Source organism: Telopea speciosissima, chromosome 11 (genome assembly GCF_018873765.1).
Source record: "Telopea speciosissima isolate NSW1024214 ecotype Mountain lineage chromosome 11, Tspe_v1, whole genome shotgun sequence".
Classification (NCBI taxonomy): Eukaryota; Viridiplantae; Streptophyta; class Magnoliopsida; order Proteales; family Proteaceae; genus Telopea; species Telopea speciosissima.
Window position 1 is genome coordinate 37,918,233 of NC_057926.1, and position 21,108 is coordinate 37,939,340.

General features: G+C 36.4%; 2 protein-coding genes across 2 annotated transcripts; one reads left to right on the plus strand and one right to left on the minus strand.

The window, feature by feature from the left end:
• Positions 1-1,281: 1,281 nt before the first annotated feature.
• LOC122645477 (transcription factor bHLH71-like) lies at positions 1,282-2,697 on the minus strand. The gene is made up of 3 exons (XM_043838787.1): positions 2,207-2,697; positions 1,677-2,108; positions 1,282-1,458 (listed from the first exon to the last, which is right to left on the minus strand). Exons 1-3 carry the CDS (start codon positions 2,675-2,677, stop codon positions 1,363-1,365), a joined length of 999 nt encoding a protein of 332 aa, XP_043694722.1. The 5' UTR covers positions 2,678-2,697; the 3' UTR covers positions 1,282-1,362.
• Positions 2,698-3,305: 608 nt separating this feature from the next.
• LOC122645061 (non-specific phospholipase C3-like) lies at positions 3,306-20,048 on the plus strand. Its single transcript, XM_043838408.1, has 5 exons — positions 3,306-3,393; positions 14,612-15,386; positions 18,817-19,226; positions 19,409-19,579; positions 19,708-20,048. Exons 1-5 carry the CDS (start codon positions 3,306-3,308, stop codon positions 20,046-20,048), a joined length of 1,785 nt encoding a protein of 594 aa, XP_043694343.1.
• The last annotated feature ends 1,060 nt before the right edge of the window (positions 20,049-21,108 follow it).

The window sequence follows — 21,108 nt, forward strand, 5'->3', positions numbered from 1 at the left end:
TTTCCTCTTTGATCTTCTTGGTCCACCATCTACATTTTACAAAGCAATGGGTATTTGATGAGCTCTCAACCTCTCTGCTGGATGTTAGTTTGTTAACTGATTAGAGTTCCGGCTAAAGGTGGATTCTCTAGTCAATTAGTGGTGTTTGGTGCTTTATAGATGGTAATACTATAAGCTTGTAATTGTATACTTGGACGTTAATCCAGTACATCGTATGTTTCATTTAATGTTAATCTTTTGCTGACGTTTAGCAAAAAAACAAAAAACAAAAAAATCTAAGGGCAATTGTTCTCTGCTTGGGAGTGCAAGCTGCGCCTAGACACATGGGATGATCATTTAACCATTCAAGGGGGCAAGACGATCATTTCACCCACTCCATGTATCTAGGCGCATCCTGTACCCCCGACACAAAGAACATTTGGCCATAATTTGAATACCCATCTCTCTCTCTCTCTCTCTCTCTCTCTCTCTCTCTCTCACACACACACACACACACACACACACACACACACACACACACACACACACACACACACAAACCCTATTTTTTGTATCTATGTTTCTCTCTTTTGCCATCTCTATCGGTCCCTTGGGTACCATTCCCTCTCTCTCACCAGGTGGACATGAATACAATGTGTAAAAGAGAGTACTGATTATTGACTACACCTCACAAAAAAACAAATCTTGAGGAAGGATCGGAATCACCACAATTCGAAATGCATCGATACGATAAATCCTCAGCTTTTTTCTTTTTCTTTTTCTTTTTCTTTTTTCCTTTTTTTTTTTTTGTGTTTGTCTTTGTTTTTGTTTTTTTGGGCTAAAACACCAGAACATGTTACCATATGAGACAAACGTTATTACTTCTTATGTCATTTGTAGCCATTCATCTCTTATCACTCCTGGTTACCAAAAAAAAAAATATATCTCTTATCCCTCCTTTCTTCTTTTCTTTTTATACCATAAAACCCATGAACATCAGAGATAAGTCTTTTCCTACACAGTCTATACCGTATAAAGGTACATCATATATAGAACTGCCAATTGCCTAGCTAGCCCAGTCAAAATCTGACCTTCTACCGTACCTGATAAAGGCCCCATTTGTACTGGCTCAACTAAAGATTCCCTACAATTAATCTGGGTTTAGTTTAGAACCTCTAGCTCTAGGACCAGAACTAGATGGACTTGGCACTATAGGGGAGACCAGAATTTCAAGAATTTGAATTCAAAGACATGGAAATAAAACAAATTTATAAGGAAAGGAAGAAAAGGAGAAAAGACTATAAAACCCATCTCAATAGCTTGATACATTGAAGCAAACAAGATGAAACAGAGAGGGTATTTTGGGGAAAGCATGGAAGATTCTTAGTTTAGGGTAGCTTCTTCTTCAATTATTCTGAGCATGTGGTGCACTGCACCTGCTATGTCATCTACTGAGGTCAGGTGACATCCTTCCTCTACCTGCATTGAAAGAATATTTTCATTTAAAAGCTTAAATTTGCCAAAGAGATAGCATAAGTGATTTCCAAACACAGAAACTTAATCACAAAAGAGGAAGATATCTTCTTCAATGAGCCCACCATCTCCAAGGGAAATCAAGACTGTACTCCCATGAGTAAAATTACAAATACACCCTCTAATAAACCCAATTATTTGTGGTAGAAGAAGGAGAGACATACCTTGGCATTGAAGGAATACAGAACAAGAGGGTCCAAGGTGGTGACATTGAGATGAAGAATGGTGAGAAGCAGAGCTTGAAATCCAACTACCAATTTAAAGAGCTGTTTGGGTCTTCTTCTTGAGAGGATTCTCATACTGGCATGAGTTTCAATTAATGTAACTTCAATATCAGCAATGGCTGGTCTGTTCTCAACTGGATACTTACAAGGGTTTTGACACCATAAGTACTGAGGGTAACTAAAGAACTCAGCAAATGGGGGTGACAAGAAGTTGTTGTTGTTGTTGTTGTTGTTGTTGCTAGTGTTCTCATGGGCTCTTTCAGATCCTCCTTCCTTTTCCAGTTGATGTTTCTTGGCTTCAAGTGATTGCAGAAGTTGCTCAAGCTCCTTAACAAATTCTATAGCTCCACCTACTATAGATGCTTGGTCACCCTGTACCAACTCACATTTGTGAGCAAAAAGGGTCTAATTAAGCTAAAAATCAAATCTTTTATAAGAAGGAAATTAAAGGAACATAAATTTATACTTACCCTTTGTATGTAAGAGTCAGGCATCATTGAACGTAGAACAGCTAAGTGTTCATTCATTTGCTTCCTGCGGTTTCTTTCTACAGCAATGTGGGTCATTCTCTGTGTCTCTGCCTCTTCTTTGTTCTTACAAACCCTTGACCTTCTTCTTCTCTTCTTTCTGTTTTCAAAATTGTAATTTGAATTCTTATTCACTTTCCCACTAATGGGTAGTTCTGATGCCACAATGCTGGGTTGAATCTCCGATGGCGGCGGCAGCGGCAGCGGCGGCGGTCGACCAGAAGTTTGCCGGAAATCCCCTGTTCCTAAGCCATGGAAATGTGGGTTGTTATGAATCCCATCTGTAGAATTACTGTTTTCAAGTAAGAAGCTTGTCTCTGAAGAGCCATGGCAGTAATTTGGAGTAGTAGTAGTGAGAGTATCATAGATGATGAAGTTGGAGAGCTCATTAGAAGCAAGTGCCTCAAGTGCCATTGTAGCTAGATTTGAAAGGTATAGAATTAATGGAGAAACAATAGAACAAGGAGATGAGAGAAGGAGAGGGGACTCTGCTGGTAGGTTAATAAGAGAGAAAGGGAAGGATTTAGAGACAGAAAAATGGGGAAGAGATTAGTAATTAGAGAGGGGGTGTGCACGTGAGAAGGGCAGTAAAGGAGTTATGCTTTTCTGCTTCAAAAAGTGAGGAAGAAAGCAGCCTTCCCCACAAACTATCTCTGGTTTGCCAATTTCAAAGATCCTGTGAACATTGCAGTGAGACTCTGGGATTAGCAGTGAGAGGGGGACCCAAAATCTATATGGAAATACGCATAAAAACAGGATAACAAGCTGGTTAAGAGAGAGCCTCAAAAAGCTATTCTTGACGTTGAAATGTGTCTTGGGGTTTGCAAGAAGAAATGACAGTTTCACGTACCCTTAGATTCTCATAAAATAATTACAAGACCAAGCATTGCATGTGCTCTCTCTCTCTCTCTCTCTCTCTCTCTCCATTGTTGTTGATGCCATCTTTTCGAATCTCTATATGCACCTTTAGATTGACCCCCTATATACTCAGACCCATCTCACCACTTGATTTGTAGAGTTACAGGGATTAAAATCCTCTGCAATGCGGGCATCTAGGGTGCACTGTAGTGTGGTCTTGAGAGCTCGATATATGGAAGAAGCTTCATCCAACGGTGCGAGTTCGATGCAAGGTAGTTTTTTTTTCCTTTCTTATTGAGCCTGGCATCATTGGATGTCGCATCTTCCATGTGTCGAGCTCTCAAGCCCGCACTACAATGCACTACCAGATTAGGGCACTGCAGAGGAACTTTTTCCCAGTCTATTCTTTTAGTATAAAACATCTTTCATTGATCAGTTCTCAATTTACGAGACTTTTTGGGGAATCATTTATATTGGGGTAATTTTGTACTTTTGGGGATTAGGGTTTCTCTATATTATATTGCTTGAGACAATATATATAGGGGGGTTAGGACTTGTATCATTACCATCAAAATAATGAAAGTTCAACTTATCGCTCGGCCATGGACATAACCCATCTTAGGAGAACCACATAAATTTGTGTTTTGTGCATGTGTGATCTTCTTTTACGTTTTTCTTTTGTAAATCAGTGTTATGATGCATTGTTAATTTCTAACAAAAGAGAGAGAGAGAGAGAGAGAGAAATTTGTAAGAAGTTATTCTTTTAATTTAAAAAAAAAAAAAAGAAATTCAAGTGACTCATGAATGGATTCTGATCCTCTATGGCCGGGCAGATAGCGGCCTTGGTGCAGCCCACACCCAAAAATAGGGGGTGAAATGACCGCCCTACCCACTGCCCGAGCACCTGCCCGAGTGGGGTCCATGCCTCTTACTGGGTGTAGACCACACCAATACTGTTATCTGCCCGGCCGTAGAGGATTCAAATTGTCCATGAACACATATTGGACCTAATTAAGTAAGACAAAAATGGACTTCTTGCTCAGTGCTCATCACTGATATCTTCAATGTCACCTTCTAGATTTACCAAATGGGTTTACCGGTTCAGTGTTTCCCAGCCCTATAAATTAAAAGTAGTTCAAAACCACCTGACCCCATTATAGAAGGTTTTGCTACTTCTCATGGCATTATACCTTTATGTCACTCACTACCATAGATAGAAAAGCTTGAAATTAAATTATAAAGCTAAGAGAAAACAAGAAAAGACGTGAAAATGAAGAAATTCAAAGAAGCCATAATCAACATTTTCTGCAAAAGTTAGATCTCTTGTGGGGTGATATTCCCTATATATAGATCACATATTTTATTATCAATAAGAGGGAAAGGTGGAAAAAGAAAGAGAAAAGGGGAAAAAGGGAAGAGAAAGGAAAAAAAAATTGATAAGATTAGACCGGTTAAGGGACATGGAAGAGGACTGGGGGTGATAAGGACGGGGTGGGGTTGGGGTGGATGATGGGTGGTGGAGACTTAGGACCATTGGCCCAAGCTGTCAGACCCTCTTGCAGGGGAATCCATGTGACCTAACACCTTACCCTCGAAATCCACATCTTAGCAATCATCCACCTTCATAGCCCTTAAACCCATTTCATTTTCTCACTTAAAACTTCATTTAATTAAGTACCCCCACACCTTCATTCCTTCCTTGTTAATTCTCTCTCACTTTTGGTAGGGCATCTAAGTATGCAAAGCAAAAAAGGCATATAACTTTGCTAGTTGTGGAATGTTAGGGAAAAACACACCAACCCAGAATGTACTTCTCTATTGTGAATATTTTTAGATTATTGCTTTTGATGATCATATGTGTGGATGGAAATGCATGCTCATGTGTACGTGAACTTTGATGCTTATCTTGCCTCGGGATCAGTTGACATGAACATCCAAGAACTTCACATCCTTTTGATTCTAACAGCTTTTTGATTGATTGTTCGGTTTAATACAGATTTAATTCTCGATCTCCAATTTCTTCAATTGAACAATGCGGTACTTTGGGATGGAGATTTCAACACATGGCAGCTTAGACATCCAACGGTTCAAGCTCATTGATTTTTCTTTTTTTTTCTTGATTGAGCTCGGCACTGTTGGGTGTCTAGGATATCACATGTTGAAATCTCCATCTTGAACTATCGCACTGCATAATTTTAAGGAATTGAAAAAAATTATTTTTTGATTTAATTAATACATATATTCACAATTGATCATGAATGAGGGTGAAGATAGTGTTTGTTGGGATTAAGGTTAAGAAGAAAATACATGTCGGAACCTGACCCTTATTAAGATTTATCTATAAAGGGGCCGCAATATAATCTATTTGGTACAAATTCTACTTTCACCCCTGTCTTTGAAGTGGTTGACCCAAGTTGATACCTAACAATCATGCATTTTTGTCATCAAGTGACCGACAAGAAAGATTATAACCAAAAAAAAAACACAAAAAGACAACCTAGGGATTATTTTTCTTATTTTTTCAATGTTATTTATTTGGGTCTTTTTAGGTGTCACCTACATCTAGTGATGTCTAACGTTTCACTATTTACCTATTGGTAGTACATGAGTTAGTGGACCCATATACATTTGAATGATAAAATTTTAATCCAAAAATAAACAAGGGAAGTGGCTCCACCTTAGATTCAAAGTTTTAGTAAAATTATCAAAATGCCATCAAAATGGAGATGAATATAAAATATAAAATTCTTACTAATGACAATGTCGAAGGTGGGTTTCTGGCAAAATTGTGGTTTTCTCTTGCTCCTTGTTGATGGCATTGCTAAAGGTGGGGGGTGTTGAGGCCGTTTTCTTCCTTGTATCTTGTCCGTCTAAAGATGGCTAAACATTAATTTTGTATATTCGTTTTTTCTTTATTTAATAGATACTTGCTGATTTCTAGCAAAAAACCATAAAATACAAAATGACATGTTTGTAATTTTAGCTATTTCCTCTATTCATTTTAAGTGAAATTGTATCAATGAGATGTTTCCTGGTCCTTTATCACATATGTGGCAAATAGTGAAATGTTACACTTCACTAGGCATAGTGACGGAAAAAATCAAAACCCTACTTTTATATTTATATTTTTAGCGAAAATTTTTCTTTTTTCATTTTTTTATATGAAAAAAACAGAGATTATATATAAGGAAAAAAATTCTCAGTGGGGTAATTTACCACCCACATTCAGACAGAAAATGACCACCCCGCCCCTATGAAAGACGGAAATCCCATCTACCATGGTGTCAACGCGCATTTTCTCAAGCCTATGCTGAAATTTCAAACAAGTTCATGGTTATAGCCGATATTGACACATTAATTTGATCTAACCAACTCAACCCAACCTGGATCAACATCAACCAAAGACCAGATCCATTAATTGCAAATGCATGTAGACATAAACTTGTTGGAATACTCTTCAAACTCATGCCCAAAGAAAAAATATATTTGATCAGAGCTCGGAAACAAACAGAGTTTTCATGAAGACAGTGGAAGAAAGATCCAATTTTAGATGTAACAACACACTTATCCCAGCTGGGATTCAACGAAGTTGGGATTCGATCCTAACTAGCTATTAATTCTTCCTGCTGCCTTCGAAGAAAGAGGAAGCTTCCTTCCCTCCATTCTTGCATCACAGCTCAGACATAACGACACTATACTCTTCTCTCTTTACGTAGCCTTTACCTGCAGGTGTCTCCAAACCTCTACTACATTTACCGCCCAAATAAACCAATGATCGAACACTTTCATGCAAGTTAACAAAGATTAATTTAGTTTAGGGGAAAAGTATGCTTTCTCACAAATGGGTTTCTAAACCCTTGTTCTAGTTGATGTGGTTTGGACAATGCTCTTTGAAGTTCTTCTGTGCCTTTTATCACATTGGGCTACTAACATTTTATGTGGAAAATCAATGTTTTCTTCTGAAACCTTAATAATAAATAATCTCCCTCTCCATGCAAGAGCATGTATGGGAATTGAAAATTTCTTCGAAGAATTATGTCCATCTCAAGAAGCACATTGGAGTTGTTATGTCTTGATTCTGATATAATTTGTTGACGTTCGGGTAGAATTGACCATTAAAAGCTACCCATTAAGCCATTAAGGAGTGGGTATCCAAATCCTTATAAACCTTCACACCGGGCTAGTCACATCACTCCCCTGGCCTCTACGTGTCAATTGTGAGATGATCCTCCTCCCAAGGAAGACTTCAACAATGGTACACTTCCCTCGAGATTTCTTCCAAAAGGATATGTCACTGTCTGGGTGGCGACGGTGAGAAGAGTTTAATTCTCTCATTTCCTCTTTTGTTTGGGATAAATTACATGTCAACCCCTGGTTTTTGAAAATACTCATCTGCCTCCTACAATAACGGTATTAGTTTGATGTTAGTTATTGGTGTGAAAGGACTATTTTACTCTTATACTAAAATATTATAATTAAATTTACAATACTACCCTTCAAAATCTATGTTTGGATGTTAAGGGTAGTTTAGGAATTTAAATTCATTTAATTGGCTGACATCATCACTTAACAACATAAAACTAATGGTAGGGACTTATTTGTTATATTGGGGTCTAATACAAGGGGTGATTTGAGTATTTAAAAAAATTAGGGGATGATTTGAGTTTCGTTTGTAATTTACCTTTTTATTTTTTTGGATTAAGGGAGCTTTGTATTAATAAATGAATAGAAACATAATTACATCCTATAGTATTTTTTCACCGAAGCATCCGCTCGTATTAGACCAGAAAGAACTTCAGGGAGACTATCTGTACAGAAGTGAATTTCTTGGCAGGTATTAAGAAACCCGTCCAAGAAATCCACAAAGGCATTAATTTCTCTCACATGATACAAAAACAAGCAGTTCTTGAACCCATCCAGTAGAAAATGGATATCCCCTAGCAGCCCAATCAGGTACCAAGGAGCATGGAAGCGACCTACGATTGTAAGCACTGCAACAAGGGAATCCGACCGCATCATATCCCTAACCATGAGTGGGCCCAAAACCGGCTATCTCTTAATGAAACCCCACCAAAACAAGGCCCAATAATTAATTAGCCCATAAATCTTATACAGTATGCACAAAACTTCTCCCATCGTGAGTGCAAAGCGAACCTCTAACATTGATTAGAGAAGATTTTGTATTTCCTTTATTAATTATATTGGATATTTTACCTGGGCTAGAGCATCGTGGTTTTTCTTCTTCACTTTAAGAAGGATTTCCTTGTTAAAAACAAGTGTGTTCTTTTGTTGTGACTTGATTTGTATATGTATTTTATTATTTTGTATATACTTAATCATCATTGTATTTCTCCATTAACTTGTACACAGGTGGAAAAATTTTGTTTTTCTTGACATAAAAAGTTATTTTGTAGATAAGACATTTTATCCTCCCAATACCAATTTATTTTTGGGATAATTTCTTAGATCCACTAGATCCTTGAGAACCTTGACCAGTGGTCACAACTCTTCGAAACAGATTTTTGTTTTTTCTTTGAACAAGCGGGGGGAGGAGGGTAGAATACATAAGAGCAAGGTTCTAAAACTCGGGTTTCAACAAGGTTTCGACTAGCCAAAAATTGAGTTCGTCTCGGTTTCGATCATATCTCGGTTGAAACCTGGGATTTTTTCCCATTGATGGGGAAACCAAGGTTTCAACCCTAAAACAAAGTTTTTTAGGCCTGATTTTTTGCAGGTTGCCTATTTTTCACATTTTAAACACAATCTATGAATTACATTGACAAAAAAATCACTAAAAATAGTACTTATGGTTATTGACCCAAGTTTACTAACATACGCGCTGATACGATACAGACACTACAGTGGTATTATAAATTTATAATTAGTTCACATAATTATAAAGTACTTGAACCCTGATTAATACATTGAATCTAAATAAAACATTAAAATGCCCCTCTTCAATTCCATGCGGAGTTTCTTAGTGGGTCTAATCCACGAGCAGTGTACCACTGAAGATTGCGAAGCCGTTTCTCCGAATGCACAAGATACGTATCCCATGACATGTTATGGGACCAATTGGTCTGATAGTCCATTACTGCCCAATGATAAGCCCTATCATCAACTTGTCCAAGATATCCCAATCTAAGGAAGAGTTCACCAAGAGTGTAAGAAGGTGGAGCCGACACAGATGTCTATGTACCATTATTCTTCAAAAACTACTGAAAAATGAAATGACAGCCATGGTTTCGACGGTTTCCCAATGGTTTCGATCGAAACCATGTCGAAACCGTCGAAACCGGGGATTTTTAAAAGTATAGGCCCAACTCGTCTCAGAACCTGTCGAAACTGAGTTGTCCCGACGGTTTCGACAGGTTTTGACCGAGTTTTGATTCCATGCATAAGAGTGGGGTGTATCGATTTGTATACTAGAGGTGAAGAGGAGTGAGTGTGTCTTTTAGGTAAATAAGAGGAGTGAGTGTGTTACGAGGAAAAAAGATAGAGATGAAAGGCACTGGTGTATCTTACGCGGCATATATGCTCAAAAAATCTTTTTCTCTTAAAATATAAAAATTATTATATTTGAACTTATCAACTATATTGATCAAGATTATTTTTCTTATAAATTTCGCTCTTTAAATTGGTTCTTTTATTTTATTTAGTTATTAATTTTTGTTGGGATCATTGAGGCATTGAGCAATATTGGTTTATTATAATAAAAATCAAACAAGTGTGAGAGGTTTCTTGAAATGCAACTATTTTTATTTATTGAAAACAAGAAGAAAATCTTGTTAGCGGTTTCTCTAGGCCACTATACCAAGCCTAAACCTGTAGATTTGTATCAGTACTGGTGGAGATCGATATTGATTTCTGATCAATCCCGTATCAGTGGATCGATACAAAAAGGGGTAATAATGTAAAAAACAATCAAATTTTTTTGAAGAAAACATGATCAATCCAGACCGATATGGCTTGTGAGTACCAGATGGATGCACTTGGGCTGCATCATTATGGCTCTGATACCATATTAAAGAAAATGAATCAAACTAGAAATTAATAAAGGAACAAGGGAAGAGACGAAGAAGAAGAAGAAGAAGAAGAACAAAAACACAGAAATTTAACATGGTTTGGCCAAAACCTACATCCATAATAGGAAATGAGTCATTAGCCTTTTTTCCTTCTACAATAGTGATATAAATACAACCCTAACTCTAACTGAAGAGACATACACAACAAGCCCCATTGGGTATGGGTTATTTCATAACCCGACCCGATACAAGTTGTAAAAGGTATTGGCTTTGAGGATGGCTCACCTCTGCCTATTTATTGAAAACAACAAGAAAATCTTGTTAGTGGTTTCTCTAGGCCACTATGCCAAGCCTAAACCTGTAGATTTGTATCAGTAATGGTGGAGATCGATATTGATTTCTGATCAATCCCGTATCAATGGATCAATACGAAAAAAGGTAATAATGTAAACAAAAATCAAATTTTCTTGAAGAGAGCATGATCGATCCAGATCGATTCGGCTTGTGAGCACTAGATGGATGCACTTGGGCTACATCATTATGGCTTTGATACCATATTAAAGTAAATGAATCAAACTAAAAATTAATAAAGGACCACCGGAAGAGAAGAAGAAGAAAAAGACATCGAAATTTAACATGGTTTGGCCAAAGTCTACATCCACAATAGGAAATGAGTTGTTAGCTTTTTTTCTTCTACAATAGTGATATAAATACAACCCTAACTCTAACTGAAGAGACACACAAAACACGCCCCATTGGGTATGGGTCTTTTCATAACCCGACCCAATACAAGTTGTAAAAGGTATTGGCTTTGAGGATGGCTCACCTCTGCCTATAAGATGAGAAAACCCTCTTTTACATCGCATGAATTAAGATGCAACAACCAATTGTTGCCCCTTTGAACATTAATCAATATAGAGGAGGATTTTTAATTGAATTAGATTCTAAAATTTGACAATCAAAATTGCCACATCATCAATCTATACAACACAAATACACAATAAAGATGGACCACTTTAATTAACTTATCAAAACAAGTTGGTCAAATGATCAATTTTTCACAAAAAGGAGATACCATTTTTAAGAGGTATCATTCATTTTATTTCTAGAAACTAATAAAAGAGTATTTTGTTTGATATGGTAAGATAATAAAATAGTATTGAATTAAAAATACATATTCAAAGAGATCTTGAAAACTCATCTATATACGTAAGAAAATTAATAATACAAAGAATTGGGCACGTATCCCATTTATTCTTTAATACATTATTGGAATTTTATAATATAAATTTTTTGTTTATTTTTTTATTATGGTTTCATTGAAAGAATATGCGATATAGAAACTTTGACTTCCTTGAAAAAGAGTCAAATTCTTGGCTTTATACATAAAAGGAATATGAGAAAGATATTCTAAAATTTTCGTAAAGAATGAGTGAAATTAGAGAAGAAACCTCACCTTACAAGTTACAATATTTGGAAGACAATATGAAGCAAATTATTAAATGTAGTTGTTTATAAGAAAATAATTTTAAAATAAAATACTATGAGAGCACAACAATTGGATATCCTTATTGAAAGATCTATTTTGAAGAATATAAGAAGGATATCCCATATTCTACCAACTTTGATACATATGAGTAGTCTACCCCAAAAAAAAAAAAAATTTAAGCTTTCATAAATATTAAAAAAAAAAAAAAAAATAGAGTCAAAACCTCTAGAGAGGTCGGATCAACTTCCGTCGTGAAGTGTAACAACTCTTCACGTACGTACGTCATTTTTCTTCCACAAATGCTCCTCTAAATACTCTTAATGGAAGGGCATTTTGTGGAAGAAAAAAGACATGTACCATCAACTGACTTGAAGCCTTCACATTTGGGGAGCTGATGGAATGAGATCAGTTTGATCAAGCCATCTATATGTACCAGATCAAATTGATCCATATGAAATGAAGCGAAGATAGTTAATGAACATTTAATAAATTTGCCTACGTATCATATTTGTGTCTATATAAAAAACTAATAAAAAACTAATTTTCTTAGTTATTTCTAAATCTAAAGATGTGAAAGGGTAATCCTATTCTATATATAATCCTTTACTAGTAGAACAGGCAAATACAATAATTTATTTGGGGGAGAGAATGCTAGTTGTTTGGTCTCGTGGCCCCTGCATCAGCGAAGGGGTCAATGGGAATGTGTGTCAAGCATCTAACCTAGCATGGTGGCGGGGTGGTTATTTTGCCACCTCCTATGTCTTAGTGTAAGGACGCTTGACCAAGCAACTTTCTTTTTTCCAAAATTTTTTTTTAATCATCTTTAATTATCATTAAGGCTCCATTTGTTTCGTGTAAAATAGTTTGAAAAGAAAATTTTATCATAAAATTAAATTTTTTATTTTCACATTTGACGATAAAATTTTCTTTGTAAAATTTTCAACATCGTTGAGGGCACTCTTTATTGTACCTTAGATGGATCACATATGGCCTATGTATATGTGGATCCTAATCCCCATCCTTATGTGGCTATGTCCTTACATTCCTGACAAATTTGAAACTTGTTTCAAAGCGAGATCCTTAGCCTACCCTTTTCTCGAGTTTCATACTTTGAGACTTTATCTTCATAACGAAGTCATGCTCACTTTTTTAAAATAAAATGGCATTTCTACCAAAAACAAATTTGAAAATGAAATGATATTTTTTTTTTATGAATAAATACAAATAGATAAAATGATTTGGGAATCCTTTTAGCATATGCTTCTTCTTTCCTTGTCATGTGGTCAAGACTCAAGAGGGGACGGGATTCTAACTTTTGATTCTTGATACTACAATGTACACGTCAGACTTTGACTATTTGAACCATTTGCTCACCATGTCAACTTTTCTAATTTTTTTTCAATTGTGCATGTTATAGAACAAATTTTTTTCTATTTTTTTAACCAAATAAGTAATTTTTTTTTGGGGTAAAATTAAAATAATATTATTAATCTTACTAGGGGCCGGCATGTACAAAACGCTACTCCCCAAAAGACTATAAAATGTGGAATTGGTCCTAAAAGAAACCTTGATTATGCCCTAAGATCAGAAATTTTAACAACTTAAAGGTTTTGATCTATGAATCCATCGTATCGAATTATTAGAGATTAAGATCGATGATCATCAATTTTGATCTGAATTAGATGATTCGCTAATCAGATTCCTGATTCTTTAAACTTTGGCCTTGGACCATGACATATATTATATATGGGACGAAATTTTGCTACTACCCAAGTTGTGAGCATAGTTGTCATGGTGTTTAAGTGACCCAAGGTGATGGAGAGGGTAAAAAATCAAAGCGACACCAACTAAGTGACCAAGGTATCTAAGGTGCCTGCCTAGGCCAGACTCCTTGACAACTATGGTCACAAGAATGTTTCCTGCTATCCAGTTCACAACCAAAGAAATAGAATCTAAAAAGATATTTTGAAAAATACTAAAACTTAAAGGGTATTTGTGTTTAGAGGGAGTGAATTATTCCACATTTTTGGCTGGGTAGCAGCAAATTTTTTTGATCTTACCAAAATACACTGCTTCAAGTCTATCTAATTCTGCACAGTGCAAGCTGAACATCTCCTACTCCTGATCCTATATAACTATTAAAACCCGATCCTGAATCCAGTGTGATCCTAATATGGGAAAAAGATCGATACTGAGTCACATGACTTCTGTGCTTAGACACAAGAGTATGCAAAATAATCACCGAACCCCTGCGTATGCTCTCATTGACCCGGTGTTGACGCAGGGGCTACACAACCAAGGAGCGATCTCTTGCTCCCCCATATCTTGAGATGTAGAACAATAAGGAACAAATCAAGAAGTGTCATTATTAAAACAAAACAAAACAAAAAATAAAGTCTAAAGGTTTTATGCATGGTCGTGCATCATGATGCATAAGAGTGTCTGCAACCACTGGATGGATATGAGGGGCCATGTATAGTACACAATCATGCCCACCAAACGGTCGAAAATACAACAGTGAAAACCTCTCCACAAAAACAAAGGATGTGTGTGTATATGTTAAGATGATGACAGAGGGTCTCACCCTACTCCTCAAATCTCCTAAACCTGTGTGACCCTCATGGTTCTAAATATCGGTATCGGATTGATCCTTACCAGTTTTGCACCTTGCCAATCCCGATACCATGTTAATACCACATCGGTGAAACAATAGGGTTAAATCAATCAAAAAACCTATTTTTAAAGGAGGATCAAGGGTAAATTTGTTCAATACTGTCAATCCTTGCTGATACCGATCCAATACCATATTGGTTTCCAAGTTGACCGATACCCGTTCCGAATTTCCGAAACCGTACACTAAAACCATGGACCCTAATATACTTCCACAACTCTTTCTTTTTGTTTTTTGAATATCTAGCTTACACAACTCTCTTCTTTTATTTTTCTTTTTTTTTTTTTCTTGTTTTCTGGGAATAGCTAGCTTACACTACTCTACTTCCTCTCTCTCTCTCTCTCTCTCTCTCTTACGTTCCTTGCACTCTCTTCTTCTCTCATTCCTTCTCTTTAAAAACCAACCACCACCCTCGCCTGCAAATCCACCCAAAAAACCAGCCAACCTTCCAACAATGGCACCTGAACCAAACTATCCTTACCCCATCAAAACAGTCGTAGTTTTAATCCAGGAGAATCGCTCCTTCGATCATATGCTAGGATGGATGAAATCCCTCAACCCAGAAATCGATGGAGTCACAGGTAACGAGTCCAACCCATTATCCACCTCCGATCCTAACTCCAATCGAATCTACTTCCGTGACCAATCACAGTACGTTGATCCGGATCCAGACCACTCCTACCAAGGAATCTACGAGCAAGTGTTCGGCGTGGCATGGTCAGAAGAGAATTCCGGCCAAAATCTGGAACCAACGATGCAGGGTTTTGCTATGCAGGCTGAGCAGACACTGACGGGAATGTCGGAAACGGTGATGAATGGGTTCACACCGGATTCCGTACCGGTTTTTAAAGAACTGGTTTCCGAGTTTGCGGTTTGTGATCGGTGGTTTGCGTCTAACCCGGCGTCGACTCAGCCGAACCGGTTGTTCGTACACTCGGGGACTTCGCATGGTTTGACTAGTAACGATACCCATATTCTGATCGAAGGGCTGCCGCAAAAGACGATATTTGATTCGTTGGATGAGGCTGGATTCTCTTTTGGGATATATTATCAGTACCCGCCTGCAACTCTCTTCTACAGGTAATACAGTGTCTCTTCTCTCTTCTGTAATGGCGGAGCTTTCCACAGATTGATGAGAGTGGCATTTGTGTAAATTTTCCCATAATTACGGATCTTAGTTGGAGCCCAAGCCCAATATTGCAACCAGTCCATGTGTCACTACAGGTGGTGACAATATATCGACATCATCTTATGTGGCACAGAAGAGAAAAATCTATCTCAAATAAGACAAGATAAGACAAGATAGACAAACATGGGTCCAGGGACTCAGCCCAGCAAAAACACCTAAAGACAGGGAGGTTATGGTCATTTAATAGGGGGGCCACTTGAATCCCACCTGTGAAATGACCAAAACCACCCTTGTTATGCTGGGTTGGATCCTCCAGCTCCCGCCATGATTGGAGAAGAGCTAAATTGGTACGATCATCTACACATACATGTTAAGTGCCAACACCTATGACCTGTCCCTTTTCCTTCTATATAGACAAGTGTTGACACCTAACATCTTCGTGCAAATGAACGTATGTGGAGAGGAACTCAACTCACTTTATTCAAAATACCTATGATAGTATGGGGTTTAAAACTATCTTGGTGTTGAGTTCAGTGTAACCATGGTTGGTTACACCAAACAAAACCCTTATTTCCTCTCCTTTTTATTTTTTCTTTTTCTTTTTCTTGTTTTATAAATAATGACCTCCATTTAATAACCAAATGGTTCAAGACATTAAGGGAGAAAGAACGCTACACGGGCATGTGCAATGTGTTGCCCTTGCACCTAGACATAGGGGCATGTGAAATGACCATCATGCCTCCTTGAAAAGTGGAATTTTTCAGGGGTGTAACGAGTCATTTCACGCACTCCTGTGTCTGAGCGCAAAGGCAGCACACCACACGTGTCCAGGTAGCTTTCTCTATCCCATATATTAATTAATGGGTTGGTCAAAAAGATCAATCCTTGAATAACTCTCTACATGCATTATACAATATACAACATAAAACTATGGAATTATATAACTACCCAGCTTGTAACTCTTAAATCATTTTATAGGGAAAAAGGTAAAAAGAAGATCCCCCTTGATGGATGAAGTCGATTGGGATTTTCTTTAGAAAACAATTTTCTCTATTCTCTACCTTGTTCTCTTCTCTACAACAAATTGTAGTCATGATTTTTTAACTTACTTACAACTCTTAGCTAGTGTTATATTTTTATTTTCAAATCTAAAGGATTTGGTTGCAAGGTAAATGAAAATTAATATCTAAATTTGGAATTATTTGAAATTATTCACAAAGTCATATTAGATAATGATTACAAAAGTTTCATTTTTTATTTTGATAACTAATTTCATTTTCACTCAGAAGACCTCCCGTGCCAATCACTTCCATTCCCCTTATCATCGGGACATATGTAGCAGTCATAGCTACAACTCTTAATAATTGTTGTACCATACCTATAAAAAAAAAAAGTTGTACCTCACAAGTTTAGTGAAATGTAAATCAAAAAAATCACTCTTAATCACTTCTCATGACTTGATAGTGGCAAAGTTTCTTCAATAAAAAATTATATTGTGCATTTAAATGGTGATCATCACTTCTCATGACTAACTCTTAGGGAAATATGAAACTGAAATATTACACTTCACTGCTTCTCAAGACACAATCTTGGAAGGTTTCTTCAGATTTTTATTTATTTTTTGTTTCATACGTTTAAATGCTCATTATTTTGTGATTACCAAGTCTTAGTTTTGATTAATGTTCTAGTGAAAGCAGAAAATGAAATAATTACTCATAACAACTTCTTGTAACTCGATCTTTGAAAGGTTTAGTCTATTAATTTATTTTATTTTGTAACCCATAACATCATGGGATTGCAAAAGGACACATCCATTTATAGGTATATTTATAACTTAAAACCTTCTACTGGTTGTCCCTTCTCTTATTCCCAAAACTTCTTCAAATCATGGGTAAAAAAGGGTTTGCCAAAAATTTTTGAAAGTAACTTATCATCATATCATTATCAAAAACTGTCATTTTTTTTACACAATTTTCGAATATAAATGTGAAATGATAGCATTTACCCTATTGAAAAAAAAATATATGATACTAAAAGGATAAAAAAATAAGGTTACAAATTATTTAAGGGGTATCAATAAGAAAATCCTATCACAATATATATATTTTTTATTGTGTCAACCGTTGACTAATACATTTCACTACTTTGTTATTGCATTATATTCTTACACATGTGAAACACATTAAGTATATGACCATATGTAAATCATTAAGTTTCCCTCAATAGTTAGACTGGAAAATAAGAGTTATTGTCAATTGTTTTGTCTCCATCAACAGTTGTTTAATGAGTTATTTTAGTTAATATTAGCTTACTTCTACCAAAGAAAAAAGTTAATAGTAAACTACTATAATATTGTTTTAAATTTAAAATAATTATTTTTAATATATTGAATTTAAAGTTGGTCATAAATAATTGGGATAAGTTTATTAGAATTGAATTATATGTTAATATATTTTAATAATATAAATTAAACTTGAAAATGGTCTGAAAGAGATTGTTCTAACATTTTTTATAATAACAAAGAAATTTTCTAACATTAAGAAGTCCTCTCAAGAAATAGGTGTGTGAGGATATTCCCTAGTGACATTATATTTGGATTTAAAAATGGGGGGGGGGGGTCCAATCAGATTTTTTAGAGTATAACCAAGACAGCAAGTTTTAAGAAAATTTGTGGCTTAGCACCCCCTATATAGGCTCCACTATAAATCAAGTAAATCACAAAGATTGAAGCCAAATTAAAATAAAAAAGGAAAAAAGAACTTTGTCCGGGAGTTTGGCCTACGTCAACACTCCCATGAGTCTATCTCTCCCCTCCCCATATGAAAAGACAGCTCTGTCCTCTTGTTTTAACGAGGAGAGAGATAGACACATGGGAGTGCTGGCGTAGGCTACACTCCCAGACAGAAAACTGCTTCCCAATAAAAAATTATAATAAAATTAATCATCCAACTCAATTCTATTTTTAGTGGCAAATGTCACACAAACCTTCCAGGATGGCACATTTTGGAAGCCCTATTAGAGAATCCTAAATATCTACCAAGTTAAAAATTTTAAGTCTCCAAAATTAATTGTCCATATTACTAGAATAGACTGTTTTGGAAGAGTTGCATGGGTAGGGGCAGAAGTGTAATAATATATTTTTCTATCTCCCCCATCCAATGGTTGAAAGCACGTGTAAGAACACATTGTGCATAAAACCTTTTGCCATAAATAAATACAATAAAGTTTTCAACTTTCTTATCTTTACCCATCACTTTTCCCTTCCCCACCATTCCCTTTTCTATTCTCTCAGTTTCTTTAATTCAGAATTAAGACTCAAGGGTAATGCAACATAAGAAAACCTCCTACAATGTTCTAAAATTTTGTTCTCATTATTGACAGGAACCTTAGAAAATTGAAATACATAGGAAAGTTCCATCAATTTGATTTGACATTCAAGAATGCCTGCAAGGAGGGGAAATTGCCAAACTATGTTGTGGTTGAACAAAGATACTTTGATTCCAAAATACTACCAGGGAATGATGATCACCCTTCCCATGATGTTTCAGAAGGTCAAAAATTCATCAAAGAAGTTTATGAGGCACTCAGATCTAGTCCCCAATGGAATGAAATCTTGTTCATAATCACATATGATGAACATGGTGGCTTCTATGATCATGTCCCTACTCCTGTAACTGGAGTCCCAAGCCCAGATGGTATTGTTGGTCCTGCACCATATTACTTCAAATTTGATCGTCTTGGCGTTCGTCTCCCTGCAATCTTCATTTCTCCATGGATTGAGCCAGGAACTGGTAATTATTTTTAGAGTAAATTACTCTGACCTCCCCTGACTTTTCTAACAATTTAGGGAACCTCCCCTGTGTTTCTGCCAATTACTCAAACCTCCCCTGTTTTTCAAACTTGGTTTCACTTAGAGGATTTTATTTTAGCATGAACGAGCTAATTAAACTCAATCTTGATGATGTAATTACAGTGATGCATGAGCCTTCAGGGCCTTATCCAACATCCCAATTTGAGCATTCTTCCATTCCAGCAGCGGTGAAGAAGATCTTTAATCTCAAGGACTTCTTAACAAAGCGTGATGAGTGGGCTGGAACCTTTGAGACTCTACTGACAAGGACTACTCCAAGAACAGATTGCCCAGGTGAAATTAATAGACATTTTCTAGCTATTTTTAAGACATTGCACAATCTGTTTGATAAAATGTTTATAGCATATTGATCTTCATATAGATGTTTGTAATGTGTTTCTATGAACATCATAATATTGCAGTAACACTGCCAGAACCAGTAAGAATGAGAGAGGCTGAAGCAAATGAAGACGCGAAACTAAATGATTTTCAACAGATATTGGTGCAAATGGCTGCTTCATTGAATGGTGATCATAGGAATAAGGAAATTTTTCCAGACCAGTTAGTAGAGAACATGACAGTTGGAGAAGCTATTAAGTATTGTGAAGATGCCTTCAAGAAATTTTTAGAAGCAAGTGAACGTGCCAGAAGTCTTGGAGCCGACGAGTCTGAGATTGTTGAGTGTTCTACTTATATATCCCTTCAACAACCCTCCAGGACCTTTGTGAACAACTTGTTTAGTTGTTTCAATTGTTTCAACTGACATTACTGATATTCTTAGCTAGATATACCATCATCCTCTGTACTTGAATTAATGGGATTTCCATGGTGACGAAATGGGCTTTTGCTCTATTCAATCTGATCAAGTTGCACCTTCCACTACAGCAGGGCATACATGCTATTCTAGATAACTGATGCAGCCCCTGGACAAATAGTTGGGTGAAGTTCCAAAAAGAATGTTGAAGTCAAGAAATTTTTATTTTTATTTTTTCGATTTTAAAGGGATTTTAAATATAAGAGATTGTTTTATCTGATTTTAATGTAGAATTGTGAATCAAATGAATGGATTGTACTACAATATGGTGTTATTAATTTATGGATCATGATTTGCATTCATAATTCAATCTATTAATTAATGTTGTTTAATTGACATATTGTTAGAAATGACACATTATCTTTGGTCTCTTGGAACTGTCAAAAAAATTTCTCTTGGAGCAAACATGAAAAGAACTTTCAAAATCTAAAATTCATTAATCACAAGAAGTAGCATTCATACCTTTGGAAGAATGTGCATTCTTTTCTGGTTTCAGGTATACCTTCTTCATGTGTTCAAATTTTCTGCATTTATAGCAACGCATGTGCTTCTTGTTCACCTTTAGTCTTGAACTGTGTTTGTCACCAATTGTGGCAAGGAGGGTCTCATCACCACTCAAACAAGAAAAACTTTCAACCACACTTTTTCGATTCGTATCATTATGAGTCCTCTCCTCCTTTTCTTTTAGTTGTTTTTGTGTGGAGAGGGAGATGAGAGAGACTTTGGTTGCTCCCACGTGGAAGGGGAGATTGTTGGGGGAGGGCAGGAGTAATAATCTTACATCGAATGTGAGTAGCCCAATGTGGAGACTTAGGTACTTGGGTACCCTCTCTCCTTAATGACTAGCTTTCGAAGATGAGATGTACCCAAGTCCCGAACAAGTGGTATCAGAGCCAATGTTGTGGCAAAGCTAGGGTAGGGTAATTGTGTATGCCTACGAACGCAGGAGGGGGAGATTGTTGGGATCCCACATTGGATGTGAGTAGTCCGATGTGGAGGGGGTTGTTTC

Excerpts from the sequence above, each read along its gene's own strand:
- LOC122645061 (XM_043838408.1), top strand. The coding sequence starts at position 3,306 with ATGCGGGCATCTAGGGTGCACTGTAGTGTGGTCTTGAGAGCTCGATAT. Across the intron at positions 3,394-14,611 it reads CGGTGCGAGTTCGATGCAAG|CTAGCTTACACTACTCTACT; the intron begins GTAGTTTTTTTT and ends TTCTGGGAATAG. Across the intron at positions 19,227-19,408 it reads ATGGATTGAGCCAGGAACTG|TGATGCATGAGCCTTCAGGG; the intron begins GTAATTATTTTT and ends ATGTAATTACAG.
- LOC122645477 (XM_043838787.1), bottom strand. The coding sequence starts at position 2,677 with ATGGCACTTGAGGCACTTGCTTCTAATGAGCTCTCCAACTTCATCATC. Across the intron at positions 2,109-2,206 it reads CTGACTCTTACATACAAAGG|GGTGACCAAGCATCTATAGT; the intron begins GTAAGTATAAAT and ends GAGTTGGTACAG. Across the intron at positions 1,459-1,676 it reads TGTATTCCTTCAATGCCAAG|GTAGAGGAAGGATGTCACCT; the intron begins GTATGTCTCTCC and ends CTTTCAATGCAG.